Source organism: Malaclemys terrapin, chromosome 1 (genome assembly GCF_027887155.1).
Source record: "Malaclemys terrapin pileata isolate rMalTer1 chromosome 1, rMalTer1.hap1, whole genome shotgun sequence".
NCBI classification, from domain to species: domain Eukaryota; kingdom Metazoa; phylum Chordata; order Testudines; family Emydidae; genus Malaclemys; species Malaclemys terrapin.
The window spans coordinates 2292744-2317063 of record NC_071505.1 but is presented as its reverse complement, the minus strand read 5'-3'; the positions used below and the strand labels follow the sequence as shown (position 1 = coordinate 2317063).

General features: G+C 53.8%; 1 protein-coding gene across 1 annotated transcript in view; it reads left to right on the top strand.

Annotated features, from left to right (window-relative positions):
• SND1 (staphylococcal nuclease and tudor domain containing 1) overlaps nucleotides 1-24320 on the top strand; it is a 483811-nt gene that overhangs the window by 192459 nt on the left and 267032 nt on the right. Inside the window, exon 12 of the mRNA XM_054040282.1 lies at nucleotides 5831-5931. Within this exon, the coding sequence (XP_053896257.1) occupies nucleotides 5831-5931 (101 nt within the window). The remainder of the gene's footprint in view (nucleotides 1-5830; nucleotides 5932-24320) is intronic.

The window sequence follows — 24320 nt, the reverse complement described above, 5'->3', positions numbered from 1 at the left end:
TCTTTGATACATCTCTTCAGAATGCAATGTTATGGTATGTTCAATAATAGCATAATAGGCGCGTTCCTAGCACCTTTCCTCTCCGGAGCTCGGTGCGTTGCAAACATGAACCCGTAGTGCCTGGGGAGGTAGGGAAATATGATCGTGTAATCTCCGTTTCTGTCAGAGCGGCTGAGTGGTGGTCAGCACCCACTGCTCCCAGTGATGGCGGGCCACTGAAAATCAGACCGTCAGTGCTTTCCCAAAGGCCACGCTGCACGTTGCTGACTGCCAAGAATGCGATCCCAGCTCTCCTGACTGCTAAACCCAGGCTCTGTCTACTAGAGCAGTGGTTCTCAAGCAGGGGGATGTGTACCCCTGGGGGTTCGCAGAGCTCTTCCAGGGGTACGTCAGCTCGGCTAGAGATTTGCCTAGTTTTACAACAGGCTACAGAAAAAGCACTAGTGAAGTCCATACCAACTAAAATTTCATACAGACAATGACTTGTTTATACTGCTCTACATACTAAACACTGAAATGTAGGTACAGTATTTATATTCCAATTGATTTGCTTTATAATTCTATGGTAAAGAGGAGAAAGTCAGCAATTGTTCAGTACTAATGTGCTCGGACACTTCTGTATTTTTAGGTCTGATTTTGTCAGCAAGTAGTTTTTAAGTGAGGTATAATTTGGGGTATGCCGGACAAATCCGCCTCCTGAAAGGGGAACAGTCTGGAAAGTTGGAGAGCCGCTGTGCTGAACCACACACTGGGTCTTGCCCACGTTTGTTTCTCAACTGTGCTGGTCACGCCATGCTGCAGTTCTCCCCCGCCCTGATGCTATGACAGTGGCATAGCCGTTGCTGCTTCAAGTAGTGTCCCTAGGGTGCTCTACTGAAGGGCTGCAGGCACACCTACCGGGGAGCTCCCTAGGCACACGCACCTCGAAGAACCATCATTACTGCACAAGGTGAGTAACTTGTTGCTTTGGGTGCTGTTGGGTCAGTGGGGTAGAACATTTCAGCCGTCACCAAGAGTGCTCCATGACTTGTTGGCCTGTCACGTCAGCCTCCTTAATATCGGCTGTGTGGTGTTTGCAGTCCCTGGCCCTTGGGTCCTTTCAGACATGCCAAACCTGAGGGAAAAACGCAGAAATTGAGCTTGTTTTTGACCTAATTGACTTGTGAGTTGCTAGTTTTGCTAGTTTTTGGCTTGTAGCTTCTTTTGTTTCGATAGCTCCTGGCAAGCAGGGGCAAGGGAGAGTCAGGGGTGCACAGTGGGCCCACCACAGGTCCAGACTGCATGCTGGTGGATCCAGTCACATAGAGTGTGGGGGTTCTTAAGGACTGGCTTGTTTTGAAATGGGATTAGCTTGTTTTTTGGCTTATTGTGAAAGTCGGGGTGCTTATTTACCTCATGAAAGTTGGCAACGGTAGGTCCTTTCCACCTTTGGTCTCAATTCTTTGGCTGCATTTTGTAGCGGGTGAGTAAAATGGGAATTAGATTGTCACATCCCTGCCCCTGAAAGTGGCACCAGGAAGGAAGCATTGTCAGCCTGGATGCAAACTGTTTTGAGGCCTGTCAGATTGAATGTGGGAATTTGTAGGGAATGTAGGGAATTTGTGGGGTGTTTTGTCCGGGGGGAGTGGATTTTGCTAAGAGAAGCGAAGGATTTAACCACGCTGGCGTAGTACAGACTGGTGGCAGGTCGGCTTTGCCAGGGCACCTGAACCTACTGTCCAGGGCAGATGCCACTATTCGTGCCACCTTGTGATACTTTGCATGTCTAGTGACCTCAGTCCACAACTCAGCCACCATACTCCTTCCCCCCATTTTGGATTTGAACCCGCGTTTTGAGGTGTGAAATGCAACGACCCTTTGTGCTGCTGACCTTCTTACCCTGGTACGTACACAGCACCCCAGGCGTGGCCGTGTGCTGGAGCATGCATGGGAGGTGAGCACGTCTTTGAGTCAGCTCTTGGGTCAGCTGCCTGTCCCCATCTTTAGCCAAAAGCTATTGCCTGCTTCTGGTCAAGGCATCTCCAAAATGCGCTGCTCCTTGCTGCCGAGAAAAACCCTGGGCGAGTTTGAATTTCCCTTTCCAAATAATCATTCCTCTCCCCTCCCCCCACAGAGTTATGACAGTAGTTTCACCAGAAGGAATTACTTTAACCTCCCCCCTTAATTGGCTCTTCCCTGACAGAGTTCCCTCTTGTTGCTTCCCAGACATGATTAGCTCTTTGTACGAGCGAGTGAGCCGATGGCAGGAGGCTTTGAGTGAGTCGTACCTTTTTGCATTTTTATGCTCCTTTTAAACGCAAGGCTTGTAAAGAGCCGACAGTTGAAAGGGCTTTCAAGACACTCTTGTAACATTGATGAACTTGACGCCTGTCTGTCTCCTGCTCCCTTTTGACTTGATCAGTCGAGGCTGAAAGCGGAACGAAGGTGCTAGCTCGAAGTACAAGGTGTAAAAGAGAGGAAAAAACCCTACCTGGAAAAAAAAAGTGATGTATAAATGATTCCTCCTGCTGGCTGCAGAGCACAGCTGAGCTGCGGAAGCAGCACTCAGAAATCTCCTCGGTGGGAGCACTCACTTTGTAGCTCGGTTGGGTGGGTGTGAGTAGCAAGGCTTTGGGAGAAGAGCTGTGCGCTCCATGAAGTCCACTAGAGACTCGGCTACTGCTGATCATCTTCGTGTGCAAGGTGCCCAGCTGCTGCAGTGAGGGAACCCTAGGGCAGAGAGATGGCTTAGCCATATGGGCGTATGAGACACTTGGAGCTCCATGGGTTGGTGACCTACCAAGGGAGACCTCGTGCTGGGCCCTGTCAGTGCCTGTCTCCCCTCTTTTGCTGCCTGATTACTTCTAAGCAGGGGAGAGTCACCCTCCCTTCCTCCCTAAAACCAACTGCTTCCATCTTCCCTCCCAAGAAACCAATCCTGGGAAAGCACGCCTTGGAGCACGATCTGCCAGGCCCCACACCCAGCAGGGGATGAAACACAGGCCAGGAGCCCCCCGCTGCCTCTTGATTACATTTAGGGGGCTGCCAGCTGAGAGCTGCTGCCTCTTTTCAAGGGAGCCACGGCCCACCCTGTTTAAAGCTGGGTGGGCTGGAGCCCATGGACAGACAAGGCGGGTTGCAGTGTGTGAGGAGGGGCCACGTCCCGCTGAGTAGGTTGCAGCGATTCTGCCTTGGGCTGTGAAAGGCCTGGGTCTCAGGTCCGCTCTAGGCCCTTGTCTGCTTGGGAATGTCTGGCTCTCCCCTGGGGGAGTAGCGCTGGTGCAGACTGTGTGGGCACTCACCGATGGCATGGCTGTGCCATTCCCACACCACAGTTGCTGCCTTTGCTACTGGAAAATGATGGGTCTGAACTCTGCTAGCAGGAGACAGTCTCACAGTATCTGGGAAATCCAAGCCCCTCCAAGTCTGGCAAGGCAGATTACTTGATGCTGACACCCTCTCCCATCTCCATCCCCCAATTACTGGAATAACCTCAGCTTTATCTGGATTAAGGGGCAGTTAAAATGTTGGGAAGTAAGTTTTTGGAGTAAGCAAAGCAGCCGGATTAAGTTGGATTTACATAGAAATGTAGCTGTTGGCATGAATTAGGTAACAGGCTTTGTTCAAACACTTCAGCCCTTCAGTTGAAATTCCCCTAGCCCCTCTTGTGCTGCCCTTTCTGTTGCAGTTGGGAATTGCTGTTCAAACTCATCGGTATTGGATTGGACGCCTGTACCACTGCATCGTGCAGAGCTAGCTAACGAGTCGGAATTCTGTTGCATTTGTTTGAAAATTGATGGCCAAGCTGACTAAAAGGGGCCCATTTAACTTAACGCCGTAGAGCTTCTGTTCCCCTGTCTTATCAGGCAGTGCCAAGGGGGCATTCAGCACAACTGAAAGGAGGTCAGTTCAAAACGGACAAGAAAACGCTTTGTCATACGTTTGTTTGGCTTGTGGAACTCCCTGCTCTGCTACAGGAAGTTAAATCCAAGACGTTAGCAAGGTTCAAAGGCGGTTTGGATAGTATCTGGATGATAACATCCAGAGTTGTTCTAGCCAAAGCTGTAAAGAGAATTTGGGAAGAGGGAGAGCCCCTGTTCCAGGGTTCAAACCAATCTCTGGGATGAGACCTTTACGGGGAGGGCAGATTATCCCCCATCTGTCCCCCACTGGGCTTCTTGCCCCGTTCTCTGGGTGTCAGTGACAGGATGCAGGACTAGATGGGCTTCTGGGGTCTGATCCATCTGGCAATTCCCATGGAACGGGGCCTGCTTTTCAGAAAGTGCCGAGCACGGCCCCTGGGAAGAGCAGGCTCCTTCAGTGCATCAAAGTCGGGCAGCCAAGGCCAAGAGTCACTCTTGGAAATGTAGCTGCCTAAACTCTGCACACAGGATCTCCCACCCGTTCCTTCCACTTGGGCTTTCCTCCCTGTACAAACCACCTTGGGATTAGCGGATTTCCTCAGCTGCGGCTCCTCCACACTGGTGCATCATCTGTAGCCTTCTTGAAAGGGAACAGAGAGAGAATGTGACCGTCTGAGCTCTTTACCATGAACAGCGGCATCCCTGGGAATTTTATGCAGGGGCGACTTTGATTGTAGGGAGGACGAATGGGGCAGGAACAGCTCCCCCTGCCCTGGCCACAGGAGCCTCTGGAGGGTAAAACTGGTCTCTGTGCAGAGAGCTGGCACAGGAGAGTGCTGCTTCAGCCCAGAGGGGTTTGTATCGTGCAGTCACTAGGTGATGATGGCCAGCAGCTTCGATCCTGGGAAGCCAAAGCTGGCCATCCGGGCCTGTCTGTACTGGGAGACTACGGGTGGAGGTGTGTCTCTGTCAAAGTCAATGTTGTCGCTGACCCTGCAGGGCCAGGGTTTTCACCCACGGTATGTGTTAACAGCCAATACGATTCAAAGCCCAGTGTAGATAGGGCAGGTTGTAGGTCACACGGCTCGACTGGTCAAGGTGGACCCTGGCGGGGAGCCTAGACTACGAACTACCACTCGCTGTGTCTGCACCAGGATTGTAGCAACCACATTTTACAAACGCCCTTGTCTAGTGTGGACAAACACTAGCCGCCTAACTCCAGATGCACGGGTCTGAAGTGGTTTGGGAGCTGAATGCTAATGACAGTACGATACTGTCCAAGGTGGATGCTGATTTATATATTGAATTGGTATCCAAAGGGGTGTTCAGGGTTTTCCCAAACAATGATTTGTAGCTGGTTCTCAACACCCCACTGATAAGCAAGGTGCCACCATCTCTGCCAGCTGCCCGCCTGTGTTAATGACCTCTGTGATTGGCAGCAGCAGGACTAAGAGCTCTATCTAGTTTGTGTAAAATTATAGGCATGGCCTTGTCCTGGGCAAACCTTGGTTGTCCATTCGGTCTCCATGTTGTGCTGTGCTGTTGCTGACGCCCCGCTGCGTCTTGTGTGCGTTTGGGAGCGAGAAGCAGTGAAGTGTGGTCAGTCCTGCTCTCTCAGCCCAAACGCTGGAGCTGCGCTTTCCTCCCCGAGCCAAGGGCTGCAGCAGTTGAGTTCTGTGCAGCTTGTTAAACCTGGAAGGCTCCTGGTGTACATGTTCTCTGCTATTGTCTCCTGCTGCCCTGTCAGATGTTACACTTGTAGCTCACCAGCCTGGCTAGCGTTAGCTGGGAAGTGCATGCTTTGATTGGATGGAGTATTTGGGAGCCTGTAGTTGGTTCTGGGTGTGGGCAGGGGGCTGGGGAAGGTCGCATTCAGAGAGCCCCTGAGCAGCATGGGTGCAGAGGCCCCTTCACCCCAGGCTCGGTCTGTCGTTGCCATGTGCTCTGGTGCTTTATGAAGTCTCAGACCTGTCTGCCTTCTCTTGCAGGTGAACGTCACTGTGGACTACATCAGACCCGCCAGCACGGCCACGGAGACTGTGCCTGCCTTCTCAGAGCGAACCTGTGCGACTGTTGCCATTGGCGGCATGTGAGTATCAACCTACGCTGGCTGGGAACCCCGGGCTGGCTAGCTCTGAGATGAGCACAGAGTTAACCACATTCCAGCCACAGCTGAGTGTGGTGATCATACCTGGCACTCCCGCTGATACCACCTTGGCCCTGGTGTCTCCGCAGGGCACCACAACGAGGGTTTTACAGCAAGTCTGTCATAGATCCCAAGGCCAGGTGAGACGGTCGGGATCGCCTACTCCAGTGGGTCTCAAACTTCATTGCACTGTGACCCCGGTGCCCTGTTGTCTGTGTGACGCAGGCCAGAGAACTGCCCCATCTCCTTTGCGTTTCTGGTTTTCGCTTTGTGCTGCAGACGGCACCAAGCTGCTGCTGCTTGGAGGCTTCAGTGTGGAAGCCCAAGTCTACATGACAAATGTGTGTCCACGCCCCTGAGCAACGCAGTTCTACCACCTAACCCCCGCCGTAAACGCAGATGTGCCCGAAGTCCTTGCGGCTTTTAGCCTTTCTGCATCTATTGTCTCTCGGGGGCAATAGCCCTCATTGGACTAGGCCCCGTCACCTTCGTGGTGAGTGCGAATACAAGCAGGGGACATGCCCCAGCTCTGTGTTTTTCCTGCTGTGACTATTGGCGAGAATCTCCTGCTGGCGCTTAGCACGGTCAGTCTGCAAAGCCCTTTGCTTGTATTACTTCCCCCTCTGCCCTGCCTTGCGGTGGTTGTGTTCTCGTGCCCATTTCGGACCGGGAATCACAGGGAGAAAGCAGCTGTGACTCGCCCTCCATCCCTAAGGGAGTCACTGGCACAGCTGGGGTTAAAGCTTGTGGCTTCTGGTTCCTGATCCTGCACGCACTGGCCATCCGCCCAAACTGCTAGTGTTTTACAAACAATGTCAAGGGGCCGTGCAGCTCTGAGTCCCCTGTGCTCAGATGCACGGGCTGGCCTCCCCCCGCCTCATGCTGCTCTTTCTGACTCTTCTTTCCATCAAATGATTTACACATTATTTAACAGCTGCTCGAGTGCTTCTGAGCCAGGCAGCTGTGAGCGGGCTGTGCCTGCAGCCAGAGCCTGGCTCGTGGGTCTGTCCTGCTCACTCGTGTTCCTTCACCGGGCTGCTCTAAGGGCCTGGGGGCAGGGACCCGTGTGTTACCTGAGGGGATGAGGTGCTGCTCAGATGCAGACATCCCCAGGACTGCGTTCTCCACTGGCTCTTGCCATACCCGTGGACAGGTATAGTGCGCAAAGCCCGACACCGCTTAAGGGATGCTGAGGGCACCCGGGGGAGGAGAGACTCCAAGGGCAGCTCTGAGCCCGTCGCTCTGCGATTTGTTGACCAGGAGTGCTCAGGAAGCACCAGATCACTGTGGGTTCCTGCACTGTTGGGGTTCCCAGCGGGGCCTGGTTATTGGGGAGAGTTGGCTTATCCCCTCCCGCCAAGAGCAGCTAGCCCATTATCCCCCCGTCACAGAGCTGACGCATGTGTCTCTGGGTGGCTTGCAGCCTTCTAGTGTAGGTGTCTGCAGCCTCTGGATGGCACGGGAGGGCCCCAGGCACCGACACATGCGCTCGGTGCCTGCAGCCAAATGCTTCCTGTGCCGACTCCGCTCTGGCCTGTGCGTGGGATGGGTGTATCTGGGACACACTCCCTTCCCCCGCCCCTGGTAGCCATGGCCGGGTGATTGGCCAATACCTGGCTCTTGTAGGATGGAAAGCACTTCCTTCTGGCTGTTTGTGTGGCTGTGTCCTTAGCGGGATGGGCTCCGTGTCTGGGGGCACTGTACGGGGTTTGCCCTAGGCCTTTCTTCCCAGCAGCTAGTTTGGAGCACCCCAAGTGCTTTGGGGTGTGCCCTTTCGGTTTTCAGTCTGAGGGCAGCTCTACGCTTCAAACGTGGCCTGGGCACAGCTGTGCCACTGCAGCACTGTAATGTAGACGCTCTAAGCCAACGGGGAGAACTTCTCCCACCGGCTTCGTTACTCTCCTCCTGCGACAGGCTGTAGCTATGTCGCCGGGAGCTGCTCTCCTGCCGATACAGCACTGTCTGCACCGGCGCTTAGGTCGCTGTTGCTGTGTCAGTGGGCGTGCGGTTGTTCACACCCCTGAGCGATGTAGTTATACCAAAATAGTTTTTTAATGCAGGCCAAGGCCTACGCTCGAGCTGTGAGAGCACCTGGGGGGGCCCTGCTGAGTGGAAGCCAGAAGTCTGCTCGTTATCGAGCTTGAGTCTAATGAAAGCACTTGTGGCCATGTGTCACGGAGTGTGGGGTGACACAAGGCCCTGCACCCCCGGCTTCCTGAGATTCACATTGACTCTCAGCCAGCCAGTAAAGCAGAAGGTTTATTTAGATGACAGGAACACAGTCCAAGGCAGGTCTTGCAGGCACAGACAACAGGATCCCCTCAGTTAGGTCCATCTTGGAGTTCCAGGGGCACCACAGCCCCATTGGGCGGGAGGGGCAGAGCCCCGTCCAGACAACAGGACCCCGCCCCCCCAAGTTAGGTCCATATTGGGGTCCCAGGGGCACCACAGCCCCATTGGGGAGGGGGGGGGCAGAGCCCTGTCCTGGGCTCCCTCCATTACCAGCCAGCTCCTGAAAAACTCCCCCCCCAGCCGTTGTTCAGTTTCCCAGGCAAAGGTGTCACCTGGCCTCTAACCCCTTCCTGGGTTCTCATGTTACATGCTCAGGTATCCTCCCTCACAGCCAGTCTCCCATTCCCCCCATGCAGACCATCCTAGCCACACTCCCCTGCCTTCCCAACCAACACTCCCCACTCGGCATTCAAAGACCACAGTGAGAACAGTCCCAGTTCATCACATCTCTCCCCCCTTCTAGACCGAACTGAGCGGGGTCACTTCAGCCAGTGATCCAGGGAAGTTCGAACCTACCCCCGTTCCTGTGGATGCTCCAACATCCCTCCTCTTCCTTGGTGAGAATTACACCAGGCCCTTCCAGTTTCACGCCCCCTCTAAGGTCGGGGGTGCTCGATGGTACTTGTAGTTCGCATGTGGGAAGGTTTATGCGGCCTGTGCCCTTTTCCCACCCCAATACTCCTGGGGTTCCAACTGGGCTGGGGACTTCTCCCAGCGTTCCAGTCTGGAGGTCAGTGATTTGGGCTCTCTTGGTTCAGAGCCCCCCTTTTGACCTTGGCCACCCTCTGGAAAAGCTCCTCTATGATGGGCAAGGGTCCTAAAGCCGTTTTCCCCTTGTCCTGGGCCTTCCTCCCCCTCTGACAGGGGTCACAGATCGGCAGTACTGTCGGACCGTAACAAAGACCCCAGGCCAGTAAAAGCTCCGTAGCAGCCTCTGCTGGGTATGCCAGGTTCCCTGGTGCCCTGAGAGGGGAATGTCATGGGCTTGGTACAGCAGCTGGTGGCGATACTTCTGGGGTACCACCAGCTGCCTCCTGATCCCCCCCTGACTCCATTTTCCCTGGGGGGAGCCCATTCTCGGTACAGGAACCCCTTCTCCCACAGGAACCTTTTCCAGCCACCTCTCCGCATGGTCTGTACCGCACTGAGGTCGGCCAGGTCCCTTATCTTCCGCAAGGAGAGATCTTTCTGCACCTCAGCCTGGAACTCAGCAGCTGGGACAGGGATGGCCACCTGCTCTCTCTCGCCGGCTGGGTCTGAAGCCACAGCCTCCCTGAGCCGTGTCCCTGGGCGTTCCCTCCCCACCAGGTTAGGGTCCTGCGCCTCAGGCAAGGCACCCTTCCCAAGGTCAGGGTGCAGTGCCCCTCGCTGGCTCTGACTACGGGTCACAACCAGGGCACCCTGGGGGTTGCTTGGCCAGTTCTCCAGGTCCCCCCCGATCAACACCTCAGTGGGCAAATACGGGTGTACCCCCACTTCCTTGGGGCCCTCCTTGGCCCCCCACTTCAGGTGTACCCTCGCCATGGGCACCTTGAATCGGGGTCCCGCCCACCCCCGGAACAGTGTTGGGCACCACCCGATCTGGGGCCACCACCTCGGGCCAGGCCAGCGTCACCTCTGCGCCCGTATCCCAGTATCCATTGACCTTCCTCCCATCCACCTCCAGGGGAACAAGGTACTCTCTCCGGGGGGACAGCCCCGCGCCCACCCTGTAAACCAAAAACCCTGTGTCTGGAGCATCCAGCCCCCCAGAGGAGCTGGCATGGAGCTCTCCTCCCTCCTTAGCAGGTGGTACGCTGCCAGCCCCCCGTGCCTGAGAACGCTGCCCCTCGTCCGGCTGGGTCTCTACCCAGTCCAACCCTGTGTGGGTTCGGTCTGCTCAGTCTGTCCCTGAGCCTGAGGCACTGGGCCCGTATGTGGCCTCTCTGGCCACACTGATAGCAGCCCATGTCCCGTGGGTCCCCTCGAGCGGGTCAGATGGACCTGACGCTGGATGTTTCCCTTTGGTGGGGGTTCTCCATATTTCCCCGCTGGGAGGTCCCATGGTGACTCTCTCTCTCTCTCTCTCTGCGTTGTGGTGGGACTGTTCCTTTGGGACTCCTCCCTGTTATCCCTTGCCCGACTGTTCACAAAGTCGTTGGCCAGCTGGCCTGCGTGCTGCGGGTTCTCTGGCTTTTGGTCCATCAACCATCGCCTCAGGTTGGATGGGCACTGCTCATACACATGCTCCAGTATGAATAGGTTAAGCAGGTCTTAGTTTGGGCCCCAGATGTCCACTTGTGGGCATACCCCTGCGCCCGGTTGGCCAGTTGTAGGTATGTACCCTCACGGGTTTTACGCTGACTCCGGAACCTCTTCTGGTACATCTCAGGGGTCAGCCCAAACTCGCGGAGCAGGGCCTTTTTGAACAGTTCGTAGTCCCCTGTCTCCGCCCCTTTCAGTCGGCTGTACACCTCCCTGGCTGTGGAGTCCAGTGAGGGGATGAGAAACTGGAGCCTGTCTGCAGGGTCAACCTGGGGCAGCTCGCAGGTATTCTCAAAGGCCGTCAGGAAGGTATCCATGTCCTCCCCTTCCTTACGCTGGGCCAGGAAGCACTTATCAAAGCTCTTTGCAGTCTTGGGTCCCCCCTCGCTCACCGCAGCCGGGGCCCCACTGCTCCTCAGCCTGGCCAGTTCCCGCTCATGCTGACGCTGTTTCTCCTTCTTTCTGCTGCTTTTTCCTTTCTTCTCGCTCCTGCTTCCTTAACTCAAGCTCTTCCCGTCTCCTCTTCCATTCATATTCCAGTCACATCCGCTCCAGGGACGGGGAGCTCCTCCGGGATGATCACCTGCTGGCCGCCAGGGTCAGGGTGCCCTCGGTATTCGCTGGGCTTCCCCCAACCCCTCCCCTAGGTATAGGTAGGCAGGGGCTCGGGATGTCCTCGGCAGCAGTCTGACCCCTTCCAGCCATGTCAGGCCCCAGGGCCCACGCTGCATCCACCGGGCAGCTTCCCTCAGGGACAGGGCTCGGTTCATCCAAGCGATCCTTCTCCTCCAGCCGGGCAATGAGCTGTTCTTTGATGGACCTCCCAGTGCGCAGCCCCCTCTGCCTGCGCAGCTCCACCAGGTCGCTCTTAAGGCGTTTAGTATACATCCTCCTGCTGCCCACTCACCGACCTGTGCTCTTGGCTTTCCACCGTTCCAGGAAGACCCCTTGTGTGCCAGCCCTTCTTCAGGTCACCACCTCTTTGCCAGGGTCGAGCTGCAGACTCCTCCACCCTGGGACCACTTGCTGCGATCCCCCAGGGGACCCTTTACTGCAAAAGTCCTTCTCTCCGGTCACACGCTCCCAGGGGTTAATCGCCCCCTGAAACAGTCTCTCTCTGACTCTTCAGCCCACCTGGTCCCCGTCAATCCCCCTTCGTTTTACTGTTCCCCAGTCACTTAATGCAGGAAGTGCCATCCACGAGGTGCAGTAGATCCCACCCCTGCCAGCAGTTGTCACGGAGTGTGCGGGGACACAAGGCCCTGCACCCCTGGCTTCCTGTGATTCACCATGACTCTCAGCCAGCCAGTAAAGCAGAAGGTTTATTTAGAGGACAGGAACACAGTCCAAGACAGGTCTTGCAGGCACAGACAACAGGATTCCCTCAGTTAGGTCCATCTTGGGGTTCCAGGGGCACCACAGCCCCATTGGGTGGGAGGGGCAGAGCCCCGTCTGGGCTCCCTCCATTACCAGCCAGCTCTTGAAAAACTCCCCCCCCCCCCCCCCCCCCGCCTTTGTTCAGTTTCCCAGGCAAAGGTGTCACCTGGCCTCTAACCCCTTCCTGGGTTCTCATGTTACATGCTCAGGTATTCTCCCTCACGGCCAGTCTCCCATCCCTCCATACAGACCATCCTAGCCACACTCCCCTGCCTTCCCAGCCAACACTCCCCACTCAGCATTCACAAACCACATTAAGAACAGTCCCAGTTCGTCACACCATGACCTTCAGCCAGGTTTGTAATGCCTGCTCCGGGCTCCAGCAGGCCCTGGGGACAGCAGCGTGTGGACGGGGCACTGTTAATGTGTAGCCCATGTGCCTCAGCACCAGGCGGGAAGAGGATGGCTAAGAGGGCTAATGCCTGGATATGGAGCCTTGTGCCTTCGGCTTGCTGTCTGGAATCTGTCTGGGAGGGAGGCTGTTGCCATGTGCCGGTGCTGGGTCCTGTCTGGTCTGAGTCGAAGGGTTCAGTCTAATTCCTAGTGGACAAAAATCCAGAGGTGTCAAAGTGCCCCAGGCCCTCCCTTGAGCCCCCTTAATGGCAGAGGGACAAAGGGTTGAAAGGCCATAGAGACTGACCTCCCCTCTCATGGCACGGCAGAGGTGGGAGGCTACTTGTCAGGGCTGGGCCTGCCTGCTGGGAAGAGGGGGTGTCCCACTGCAGGTTTCCAGCTTTCTCGCTGCATCCCTTAGGGGGCACTGCTCTGACGAGGTGCAGTCGTAATAGAAGCTGCAGCATTGCTGGACAGTACATAGAGGCAAATCCCCTTACCCCATGTCTCAGGGTGCCCGTGACTGGGAGAGCGAAGGGCTGCCCTTCCCCTGGTCAGTGGCCATGCTACAGATAGATGTGCTCAGTCCAGGCAGCTGTTTCTTTCCCACCTGGCTCCTGCTCCCGCTTGCTACCGTGCTGTCTGGTCTCTTTAAATCCCCCCAGTGGTGGGGCCTGTATCACTTCGGCTTGCAGTCGGGGCTGTTCCTTAATTCCATCGCATTGCTCCCAGCTATGGCCTTATGCAGCTCCGCGATTGCTCCTCTCCCGTGGTGTTCCCACCCCGCTGCAGGGCTGGCCCCTCCTGAACTGTTCTAGCCCCACTGGGCAGGCGTAGCTCTTTACTCTCTCCCCTTTGTTCCTGGGTTGCGTTCTGTGCCTCTTCTCTGAACTCCCTGCAGCTCTTCAATATACTTCTGGCAGCGCGGTGCCTGGAGCTGAACGGAGTGTTAGGGGCCCGGGGCACCAGTGCCAGGACCTGGAGGGACACTGGTCAGATTGGGCACTTACACGGGTAGTGGGAACATCCAGAGTTACCCCAAAGATAAAAATACCCCCCCTCCACCAAGGGCTGGGGTGGGGGGAGGACACAATAGCCGGCCCCGGGAAGGCTGTCCCTGCTCACCACTGTAGGATCTTGCACCTTCTTCTGAAACGGCTGGTGCTGGCCACTGAGGGAGACGGGACACTGGGCTGGTGGACCTGGGTCTGGCGCTCCGCATGCTCCTTGACCGAAAAGGGCCATCACCACCCCGCCTGCTGCCATGAATTGCACGGACCTCTTTTCTGGCTGCTGCACCACAGAGCAAACTCCTGTCTGGCCTCGTCTCCCCCTTCCCACTATCTCTGGCACTGTAGCTGAGCAGGCCCCTCTCCCCACTGAGTGTCTGGAAAGTGATTCCCTGGGACACAGAGTGATCCTCGTTTTGTTTCAAACCCTAGCTCCGGCACTGCTTGCCTTGCCCTCCTCAGGGTGGGGCAGGGCTTCTCCCAGTCCAGGATCTCTGAATTTCATCTATATTCGGCCTTCTCCCTGCCCACAAACGAAGGGCTCAGAGGATGCCAGCCCAGCACCTGGACTCACCACACCACAGAGCACCATGTCTGCCTAGTTTGATTGCAACTCGGCTTGCCCTGCGGTGGGTGTTCTCGCCCAAGGAGCACGTGTCCCTGTTCTGCTGAGGGGTTTCCTCTGTGTAGTTCAGAACTTACTGACCCCTGGGCAGGGGTTGCTGTATGAAACGGTCCCAGGCGCTGGGAAATGTAAGGGGGGAGGGAGGGGATCTAAGCGGATTTGACTGGACTCGTTGAGACAATAGACAGTGCTTGCGTCAGCATGGGAAATGCAGCCCATCCTGCACGTGGACCTGCTTGGGGAGGTGCTGAAGCTAGTAGTGCCCCAAGTTTTACCTGCTTTCAGCCTGACCCTGAAAACCCCCTCCCTCAGAAACAAGACACCACCATATTGGAAACAACCCTCTTTCCTACCAGAGACCCTACAATAACACCTGCAGGCAGCTGAGTGTCATGGGCTCATGCCCATCTTGCTGCCGTACCCTCATCCAGTGCAGGAATTCGAGAGGGGGATGTTGTTTTCAGTCCATCTCCGAGGGGCCAGTGCTGGGACCCTTAGTGCTCTGTCTAGTCTGCTGTGACCTGTAACACCCCTGGTCATGTGAGTGGAAGAATGGTGCAGTGCCCTCTGTCTTGCGTGGGTAAAGCGTGTGGGGAGGGAAGGTGAATTACAGGCTTCCTAGTCCTGGGCATCCCTTTAAGTGATGGCACCTGACTTCAAATCCAGGCTGGCACAGGAGACTAGAGCAGCACCCCCTTGTCCCTTGGGGTTGTATAAATGCCTTGCCCTGGGGTGAGACTGGCTTGGCAGAGTTCCCAACCGTGAAGCGAACGCCCTGGTGCGCTCTTCCCTGTGCTCTGAGTTCAGGGACCTTTCTCCTAGCGCCTCTCGTCACCCAAACTTCTACATCTCTTCCAGAGCCTTTGGCCATCCACTGAGACCTTTGTGTATATCACGGAGTGTGGGGGAGTCAGGGCCCTGCACCCCTCTCTTCCTGAGATTCACCATGACTCTGTCAGCCAGTAAAACAGAAGGTTTATTAGATGACCATAACACTGTCCCAAGCAGAGCATGTAGGTACAACCAGAACCCCTCAATCAAGTTCCTCTGGGGGGTTTAGGGAGCTTAGCCCCCAGCTTGGGGTTCCCTGCGTTGCACCACCCAGCCCAAAACTCAAACCAAACCAAACCTCCTCCCGCAGCTCCTCTCTTCCCCCCTGCAACATTCCCAGGTCCAATCTGCCCTGCTCCGTCACAGTGTAATTGTAAGGACCCCTCTGCCTCACCTCCAGCCACACGTTGGTCATTAACCAGCTTTGAACCGGGGACCTCCGGAGCTGGGATACCAGACGTCTGGTGTCTGTGCTTAGAGTGACTGTGGTGGTTGGTAGCAGTAGCAGGCTGTTATCCTCTATGGGCGATGCAGCACACTTTGCCAATATGCTGCACGTACCCAGAAGGGGAACTCTTTGCAACTCCATGAGCTCTCTGCAGGTATGTGCAACTGGGAGTTTGCAGAGACTAGACCTCACGTGGCTTTGGTCAGCAAGCACCACTGCTCTGCAGCGGCTCTCATTTTATGTTGAACACAGGTAAGGTCAGAGGTTTAAACTCTGCTGTCACAAGACTGCCACAGGAGAGAGTCGCCCTGAGGAAAATTAAATAAATCGAAGGGAATCAGAATGGACCCTACCCCCGCCGCCTCCGGATCCTACCCATGGGTGCAGGAGGGACTTGCCGCCTTAGCAGGGGAGCAGTTACCTTGTGAGATGAAGTGGGGGCCCCCTCACGTGCGCTAACTGTGTGGGGTGGGCTGTTAGCTGAATGGTTTTAATAGTACTATCGGTTAACCATTCAACCCCCCTCCCCTGAAAACAATGACAATATAGATGGGGTTCGGGCACCCAGGAAGCACCTGTGAGTGTGGCGTCACTGGGCCTTAGTGGGGCTGTTGTCTTTCCACGTTCTACTCTGGCCAGCTGTGTTCGCATGAGGCGTGCCTGGGACCCGCTGGTGCAGGCCCAGCTGCTGCCGTTATTTCTCTTGGAAAGTGTTTCTTTATTTCTCATGTCTGAAGGTAACCCCCGACAGCGGCGCTCTAAGCTGGCGAGCGGGCACTTGAGGGCTGCTCTACACTACTGCTTAAGTTGATGTAACTTACATTCAGGGGTGTGACATCCCCCGAGCGACGCAAGTTACAGCGACCTACAGCTGTCCACACTGGCACTATGTCGGCAGGAGACGCGCTCCTGCTGACGTAGCTTCTGCTTCTTGCGGAGGTGGAGTAATTTTGCTGATGGGAGAGCGCTCTCCCCGCGGCATAGTGCGTCTTCCCCAGACGTGCAGCTGTGCCGATGTAGTGCAGACTTACCCCATATGGCAACGGTGCTCATTTCCCCCTGGCGCTCTGACAGCCAGGGTGGGGGAGGACTTGGGTGGTTTTTAGAAAGGGCAGCTTTCTGGCTGAAATCGTGTTTGCCGGGGAGGGGGGGAGTTTGCCTCGCACCGTAATCACCGAGAGAGGCCGGAGAGCTGTTAGCTGTACAGGGGTGCTGCCCAGCTTGCAGTACCCTGTAATTAGCCCCTGTATCCCCCCTCACCCCCATTCGTGTTGGGCTGAGCTCAGCCTGCCTCTTGTGTGCTGGGCCTGTACCCTGTCTGCAGCGGAGAGCAACGACTGCCTGTCCTCTGGCTCGGATTACAGGGTCAGTGCTGCAGATCAAAAGGCTGGTTCTTTGCAGCTCTGGGGCCTGTTGTAATGACTGGCCTGTCTGTGCACAGGCAGCCGCTAAATGAGACTGCAGGGGAACATTTGCTTTATCCCCAGTGGTGGGCCCAGGTGCTCTAATTACAGGGCTGGCAAGGCTGGGCACCTCCCCGAGTTTGCTTGGCTCCTGAGATCTCCCTGGCTGCCACACGGACAGTGGGGTCAGGGAGAGAACTCAGTCTATCTAGTATCTAGATTGGAAGCTCTGGGAGCAAGGGCCCTCTCTTGGGTTGGTTTGTCCCAGAGATCTTCCAGGCGCAGTTTAGGAAGGCAGCAGGCCGATCCCTGGTATCAAAAAGGTTGAGAAACACTGATCTAGAGCCTTCCTCTCTCTCTCACAACAGTGCTTCAGAGCTTAACTTCCCAGAGCACTGGGCAACTTTCCCTGGCTGGTCTCTGCTTGGCAGCCACAGCGGGCCTGAGCATGCGCCTTCGGTCATGGTTCCCAGTGATCTCAACTGCACTGAGGCTTTGCAGCATCTCCCGAACACCCGAGCAGCTTGCGGAGCTCCTGCCCTTGGCAGTGACATAAAATTATTCTACTTAACGGCCAGGGGGCAAATTTGTCAGTACACACGGGGTCAGCTATAGGTTGTCTTCACTCAGGAAGTTCCTTCGAGAGGAAATGTAGCCAAACGCCAATGGAACTCCCTGTGCCTGTATCCCATAGATAACTAACTACTTAGTTTGCAAAATAACAAGGGTGGGGGGGCAAGTAAATGAAAAATAAGGGGTCATAAGAGGGGCGATACAGGTAGCTTGCTAATTATGTATGGTAATGATGGCAAATTTTGGCCAATCATAGAGCGATAGATTTTCATAAGCAACTGCATATAATGCTTTGGTGTGAGTGTTTTCTTTGTTCTTGCTGACTTATGAGCTCGAACCCAATTGCAATTTTGAAATAAACGGATCACCCCTCCCGGGGCTCCTTGCTTGGCTAGCTGTGTCAGTCTCTCCTTATTCCTCAGCTGGAACGGACAGAGATTTCTATGACAGCAGCGTGACGCCCCAAGGAGCGGGGTTGCTGTTTGGCTGGGGCCACTATTAACTCCTGCCCACCCAAAATCCATAGCACTGGTAGTGTTTTGACACTGAAGGATGCTCTGCCCTGGAGTTCCTTCCAGTGACTGGTGCATGGATCTCACCACCCACAGCTGCTCTGCTGGGGGGGCACACAGCACACTGCTCTTAACCCCATCTCCAGAGGCGGCTTCTCCTGACTCCTTATGCCCATATCTCTCCCCTGTCTTTGTGTGGCATATGGGCTTGCACTGGTCCAGAGCACACCCTGGCAGTAGTTCCAGGATGCAAATTATTCTGGTCTATTCTGACTGAACAACATTATCCAAAGTCAAGAGAAACTTAAGCAGCTAGGAGGAAAACTTTCTGCGGATGGAAAGTCCTTTGAAACCCCCTACCAGATTTTCTGGGGAGAACTGCGAAATGAGTTTCACATTATTAAAGAGAAGAGGGGAGAGAGAGGCATCTTGAGAGTGGCTGTTTTTTCACTCTGGCATTCTTTAAGCAGCAAAAACTATATTTCATGGCCTAATAAGATTTTTCCACAGCAACCGGCTTTTCATCTGTGTTCTCCTATTCCCATTCTTTAATCTGGGTTTAACTGCGGCGCATCTCCTCTTTGCCGCGGCTCCAGCAGCCCTTTCAAAATGCTTTTATGTCAAAAAGGGAGCTGCGCCGGCAGAAGCTGTTTGGTTTCCGTTTCTTGCTGCCTTAAAGGCATTGCTATCAGCTTGTTGGTTGGGCCTGAAATGGGGCATCCTGTCCCACAGGCTGAGAATCTTTGGATTCCCTCAGCCCGGACTCTAGGCTGCAGGGGAAAGAGGAGGCCGTAGAGTTCTCGCTATGGCATTTTGTTTGCTACATTCCAAGGCCAGGAGGGACCATTGTGACCTGCTGGTCTGACCTTCTGTGTAGCACAGACCTGCACTTCCCTAAAGTCATTCCTGTTTGAACTAGAGCAGATCTCTTGGAAAAACATTCAATCTTGATTTAAAAATGTTCAGTGATGGAGAATCCACCACGCCCCTTGGTAAATTGTTCCAATGTGTTGCAGGACAGCCATGCCCCGTCCCCTTTTGGGGTGGGGTAAGGGTTGTTCTAGCCCGGTGGCTAAGTCTGCGCTATCACCCTTAGTCCCGGTGCAGTGTGGCCTAGAGGCCAAAGTCAACATGGCTGCCCTCTCCCTTAGGGCTGTGTGGTCTAGTGGCCAGAGTCAGGGAGGTGGGCGGCGGCCAGGGTAGGGGGACCCAGGCCTTCCCTACTCTGCCGGGTCCTAGCCCAGGGTCCTGGCAGTGGTAAGTGTGCTCATCAATGACTCAGCGGGGATCCGACCAAAACAGGCTGCTGCCCCCGGCACAATGACTAGTCCTCCTGGGCTACTTCCTACGCTGTCCCTGATGCAGTGTTCCCGGCAGCTCCAGCCCTCCTGGGGCTCTGCGCCTTCTGCCTCCACAGTCCGGGGCTTCAGCAGCTCCTAGGCTAGAGTGCCTGACCTGTCCGCCGCCTCCTCTGTCTCCTGCTGGAGCATGCCCAGCAGGGCCAAGGGGGCGTGGAGGGTGGAGTTAACCCTGCAGCATCAGTGCCGGGCAAGTACGCCCCATCACCCAGTGGTTAATTACTCACTGTTAAAAATGTACCTTATTTCCAGTCCCAATTTCTCACTTCAACTTCCAGCCATTGGATTCTGTGTAGCCCTTTCTCTGCTAGCCTTAAGAGCCCATTATTAAATATTTGTTTCCCACGCAGGACTGTGATCAAGTCGCCCTTAACCTTCTCTTTGTTAAGATACATAGATTGAGCTCCAACAATGAGGAGTCCTTGTGGCACCGTAGAGACTAACAAATTTATTTGGGCATAAGCTTTCATGGGCTACAGCCCACTTCTTCGGATGCATGGAATGGAAAATACAGTAGGAAGATATATACATAGTACATGAAAAGATGGGGGTTGCCTTACCAATTCTAACGAGACAATTCAATTATAGTGGGCTATCATCAACAGGAGGAAAAATCACTTTTGTAGTGGTAATCACGGTGGCCCATTTCAAACAGTTGACAAGAAGGTGTGAATAACAGTAGGGGGAAAATTAGCCTGGGGAAATTGGTTTTTAGTTCTTGTAGTTAGCCATCCACTCTTTGAGTCTCCATTTTCTAATCCTTTAATCATCCTTGTGGCTCTTCTGACCCCTCTCCAATTCATCAACAGCCTTCTTGCCTTGTGGACATCCGAACCGGATGCAGGATTCCAGCAGCCGTCGCACTAGTGCCAAATACAGAGCGAATAGAACCTCTCTGCTGCAGCTCTTCGTTCCGCTGCGTACGCGTACAAGGCCTGCAATAGCCCTTTCGGCCACAGCCTTGCTCTGGGATCTCGTGTTCAGCTGATTATCCTACATGACTCCCAAGTCTTCTTTAGGGTCCCTGTTTCCCAGGGCAGAGTCCCCCATCCTGTAGGTTATGCCTTCCAGTCCTTGTTCATAGATGATATAAAACAAATACAGACAAGTTAGATGTATTCAAGTCAGCAGGGCTTGATGAAATTCATCCTAGGGTACTTAAGGAACTAGCTGAAGCAATCTCGGCAACTGTTAGTAATTATCTTTGAGAATTCCTGGAGGACAGGTGAGGGGCAAATATACCACCTGTCTTTAGAAAGAGAAACAAAGAGAAATTATAGACCAGTTAACCTAACTTCAGACACCCACCGGGTTACGCAAATCCGCATGGAAAAAGTTCCGTAAGCTAGAAATAGTGTGGTGTGGTTGTGGGTTTTTTTGTCGTCGTAATGGTCGGGTATACATTCCGACTTACGCAAAATTTGAGTTACACAAGACGTTCTGGAACAGGACACTTGCGTAAGTTGGGGAGCATCTATACCTGGAAAGATACTGAAACAAGTGATTGAGCAATCAGTTTGTAAGCACCTAGAGGATAATACAGTTATAAGGAATAGCCAGCATGGATTTGTCAAGAACAAATCATGCCAAAACAACTTAATTTCCTCCTTTTGACTGGCCTAGTAGATTCGGGGTGGGGTGGGGTGGGGTGGGCGGGAGACGGACGACAGTAGATGTGCTATATCTTGATTTTTAGTAAGGCTTTTGACACAGTCCCACATGACATTCTCATAAGAAAACTATGGAAATGCAGTCTAGGTGAAATTACTGCAAGGTGTGTGCACAACTGGTTGAAATACCATATTCAAAGAGTAGTTATCAAACTGGGAGGATGTATCTAGTGGGGTCCCGCAGAGGTCAGTCCTGGGTCCGGTACCATTCAGTATTTTCATTAATGACTTGGATATGGAGTGGCGAGTGTGCTTATAAAATGTGCAGATGACACCAAGCTGGGAGAGGCTACAGGCACATTGGACAATGGGATTAGAATTCAAAACAACCTTGACACATTGGAGAATGGGTCTGAAAGCAAGATGAAATTCAATAAAGACAAGTGCAAAATACTGCACTTAAGGAAAAATCAAAAGTACAGTTACAAACTGGGGAATAACTGGCTACGTGGTGGTACTGCTGAAAAGGAGCTGGGGGTTCTAGTGGATCACAACAATGTGATGCAATGAATTGTGTGCCTCAGTTTCCCATATACTGTGCATTGCTACCCAATGTAATGGGGGAAGTATTGAGGACAAGTCTACACTACAAACTTAAATCAACCTAAGTTAGGTTGATGTACAGCCACCACAGTAATTGAATTGCTTTTACATGTCCACACTACGCTCCTCGTGCTGGCAGAGCGCATCCTCACCAGCAGTGCTTGCACCAGTTTTACTGCTAGCGTGGGGCATTGTGGGACCATTTCTCAAAGGCAGCAACAGTGGATATAAGCAACGCAGTGTCTACACTGACACTGTGTCGACACAACTACGTTGACTTAACTCCACCTTCACGAGAGGCATAGTGCTTAAGTCGGTGTAGCGGGTGAGTTACATTGGTGGTGGGAGCTGCATTTAATGTAGGCGCTTACAGAGTGAGGTCAATGTAAGCTGTCTGTCTTTGACCTAACTCTGCAGTGTAGACCAGGCCGGAGTTTGCTCTAAGGGTAGACCAAGAGACATAGGCGTTTGTGTCAACTAGCTGTCAAAGCAGACTGAATGGGTCATTAAAAAGGACTGATTGAGGCAGATCCCATATCACTTGAAAATCTGAGAGTACAATGCAAAACCCAGTCACCAGGACCCCAGAGGAGCAGGATTTCCCCGCCTCTCCATAGGGAAGATGAGCAGAAAGGCCAGCAGTAGAAGAAAGGACGGGGCGGTAGGGGGAATAAAAAGTTGGCTTCTGCAAGGAGCCAGGGTCTGTCACCTGGGAACTGACTCAGGAAGTCAGACACACACAGGACCTGAAAATGGGGCTCACCACAGCTCGTCTGGTGAATTGCTCTGGGCTGAGGGGCATGGACTGTGCTGTAACCTATATTTGCTTCTTGTCCTACCTTCAGTGGACCCAGAGAGCTTTTGGTCACCGTTGACTTTATAATAGCCCATAACGTATTTTAAGATTTATCAGGTCCCCCCCAAGTCGTCTTTTCTGAGGACTAAATATGCCTAACCTTTCCTCATAAGTCAGGTTTTCTAAACCTTTTATTTTTCTTGCTCTTCTCTGGACTCTTCAAATTGTCCCCATCTTTCCTGAAGTGCGGCACCCAGAACTGGCCACAGTACTCCTGCTGAGGCCTCACCCGTGCTGAGCAGAGCAAGATGACGACTTCCCATAGCTTATGTAGGACACTCTTGTGGATCCGTGACAGGCGTATTAACAGGGTCGGTGCTACGCCCCCAGACCTGAAGCAGTCCCTTGCAGGAACCCCTTCAAAGTGCCAGACCCCCAAGGGTCTCACTCTTCCTTCAGGGTAGGTCCTGTGGCCTCACCACCTCCAGAGACTGAACCTTGGGGGCTTCAGCCCTCCTGCTTCACCCCGTGAGCTCTGCTGAGAGACACCCCTGTGTGCTCCTCAGGGATTGAAGCACCTTGCCCAGTATTTATGGTGACACTCAGACAACATTGTCAAAACAGTCGGGTTTATTAGTCAATTGGAACACAGCATTGGAAGTCCTTAGGTTAGCACAGCAAATGGGCTTAATCTGCAGCCAGGGAGATTTAGGTTCGATATTAGGAGAAACTTTCTAACTTTCAGAGTAGTAAAGCCCTGGAACAGGCTCCCAAGGGAGGTTGTAGAATCCCCAGCACTGGAGGTTTTAAGAACAATTGGACGAACATCTGTCAGGGAGGGTCTAGGTTTACTTGGTCCTGCCACAGCATGGGGGGGCTGGACTTGGTGATTTCTTTAGGTTCCTCTCAGCCCTTCATTTCTATGGTCCTGTGATTCTATGACTTTACATTCAGTGATATCATAATCTATATTGTTGGCTTGCACCCATCTTACCAAGCGATCCAGGTTGCTCTGTCGGTTACCTGTCCTTTTCATCATTTACCTCTTCCCCAATCTTTGTGTCATCTGCAGACTTCATCAGTAATGATTTCGTTTTCTTTCAGGTCAGTGATAAAAATGTTAAATAGCACAGGGCCAAGAAGGAATTCTTGCAGGAACTTGCTAGAACAGGGATGGGCAAACTATAGCCTGGGAGCCGCATCTGGCCCTTCAGACATTTTAATCTGGCCCTCAAACTTCAGCTGGGGAGCGGGGTCCGGGGCTTGCCCTGCCCCAGCCAGGAAGCGGGGTCTGGGGCTTGCCCTGCTCCATGCACGCCGAGGTTCCATGCGGCTCCCGGAAGCAGCAGCATGTACCCCCTCTGCCTCCTATGTGTAGGGGCAGCCAGGGGGCTCTGCACATTGCCCCTGGAGCTGCAGGGGCAGTGTCTGTGGATGGGGCAGCACGCAGAGTTGCCTGGCCATGCCTCCTCATAGGAGCCGGAGGGAGGACATGCCACTGCTTCTGGGAGCTGCTTGAGGTAAGCGCTACCCGGAGCCTGCACCCCTGAGCCTCTCCCCATGCCCCAACCCCCTGCCTCAGCCCTGATCCTCCTCCTGCCATCTGAACCCCTCAGTCCCAGCCCAGAGCACCCTCCTGCACCCCTAGCCCCACTCCAGAGCCCGCATCCCGAGCCGGAGCCTGCACCCCTTCCTGCACCCCAACCCCCAATTTCGTGAGCATTCATGGCCCGCCATACAATTTCCATACCCAGATGTGGCCCTCGGGCCAAAAAGTTTGCCCACCCCTGTGCTAGAAACACACTCGCTTGATAATTTCCCCTTATGTTTTGAGACCCATCAGTTTTCCTATTTTAGTCCATTTACTCTGTGCCATGTTGTTGTTGTTTGTATTACTAAAGCACTTAGAGACTGTACAAAGGCAGAACAAAAAGTCCCTGTTCCAAATCACCTACATGTTGGTTTTGTATCATTCTAGTTTCTTAATCAAAATGTCTGGCAGAACAAGTCAAATGCCTCAGGAGTTTGTCTGTTACATCAATACTCATGCCTTTTATCAACTAAACTAGTAACCTCATCTGAAAAAGATACCAGGTTATTTTCACAGGATCTATTCTCCAGAAACACATCTTATGTCCCACTTGTTGCTGGTCCTTGATGTGCATTTAGGATGGGGGACGGAGATGGTGCCCCCTGTAACTTTCAGGCATAGAGCAGTTTTTAGGGGAACAGCTAGGATTGATGGAAGAGCATGGAG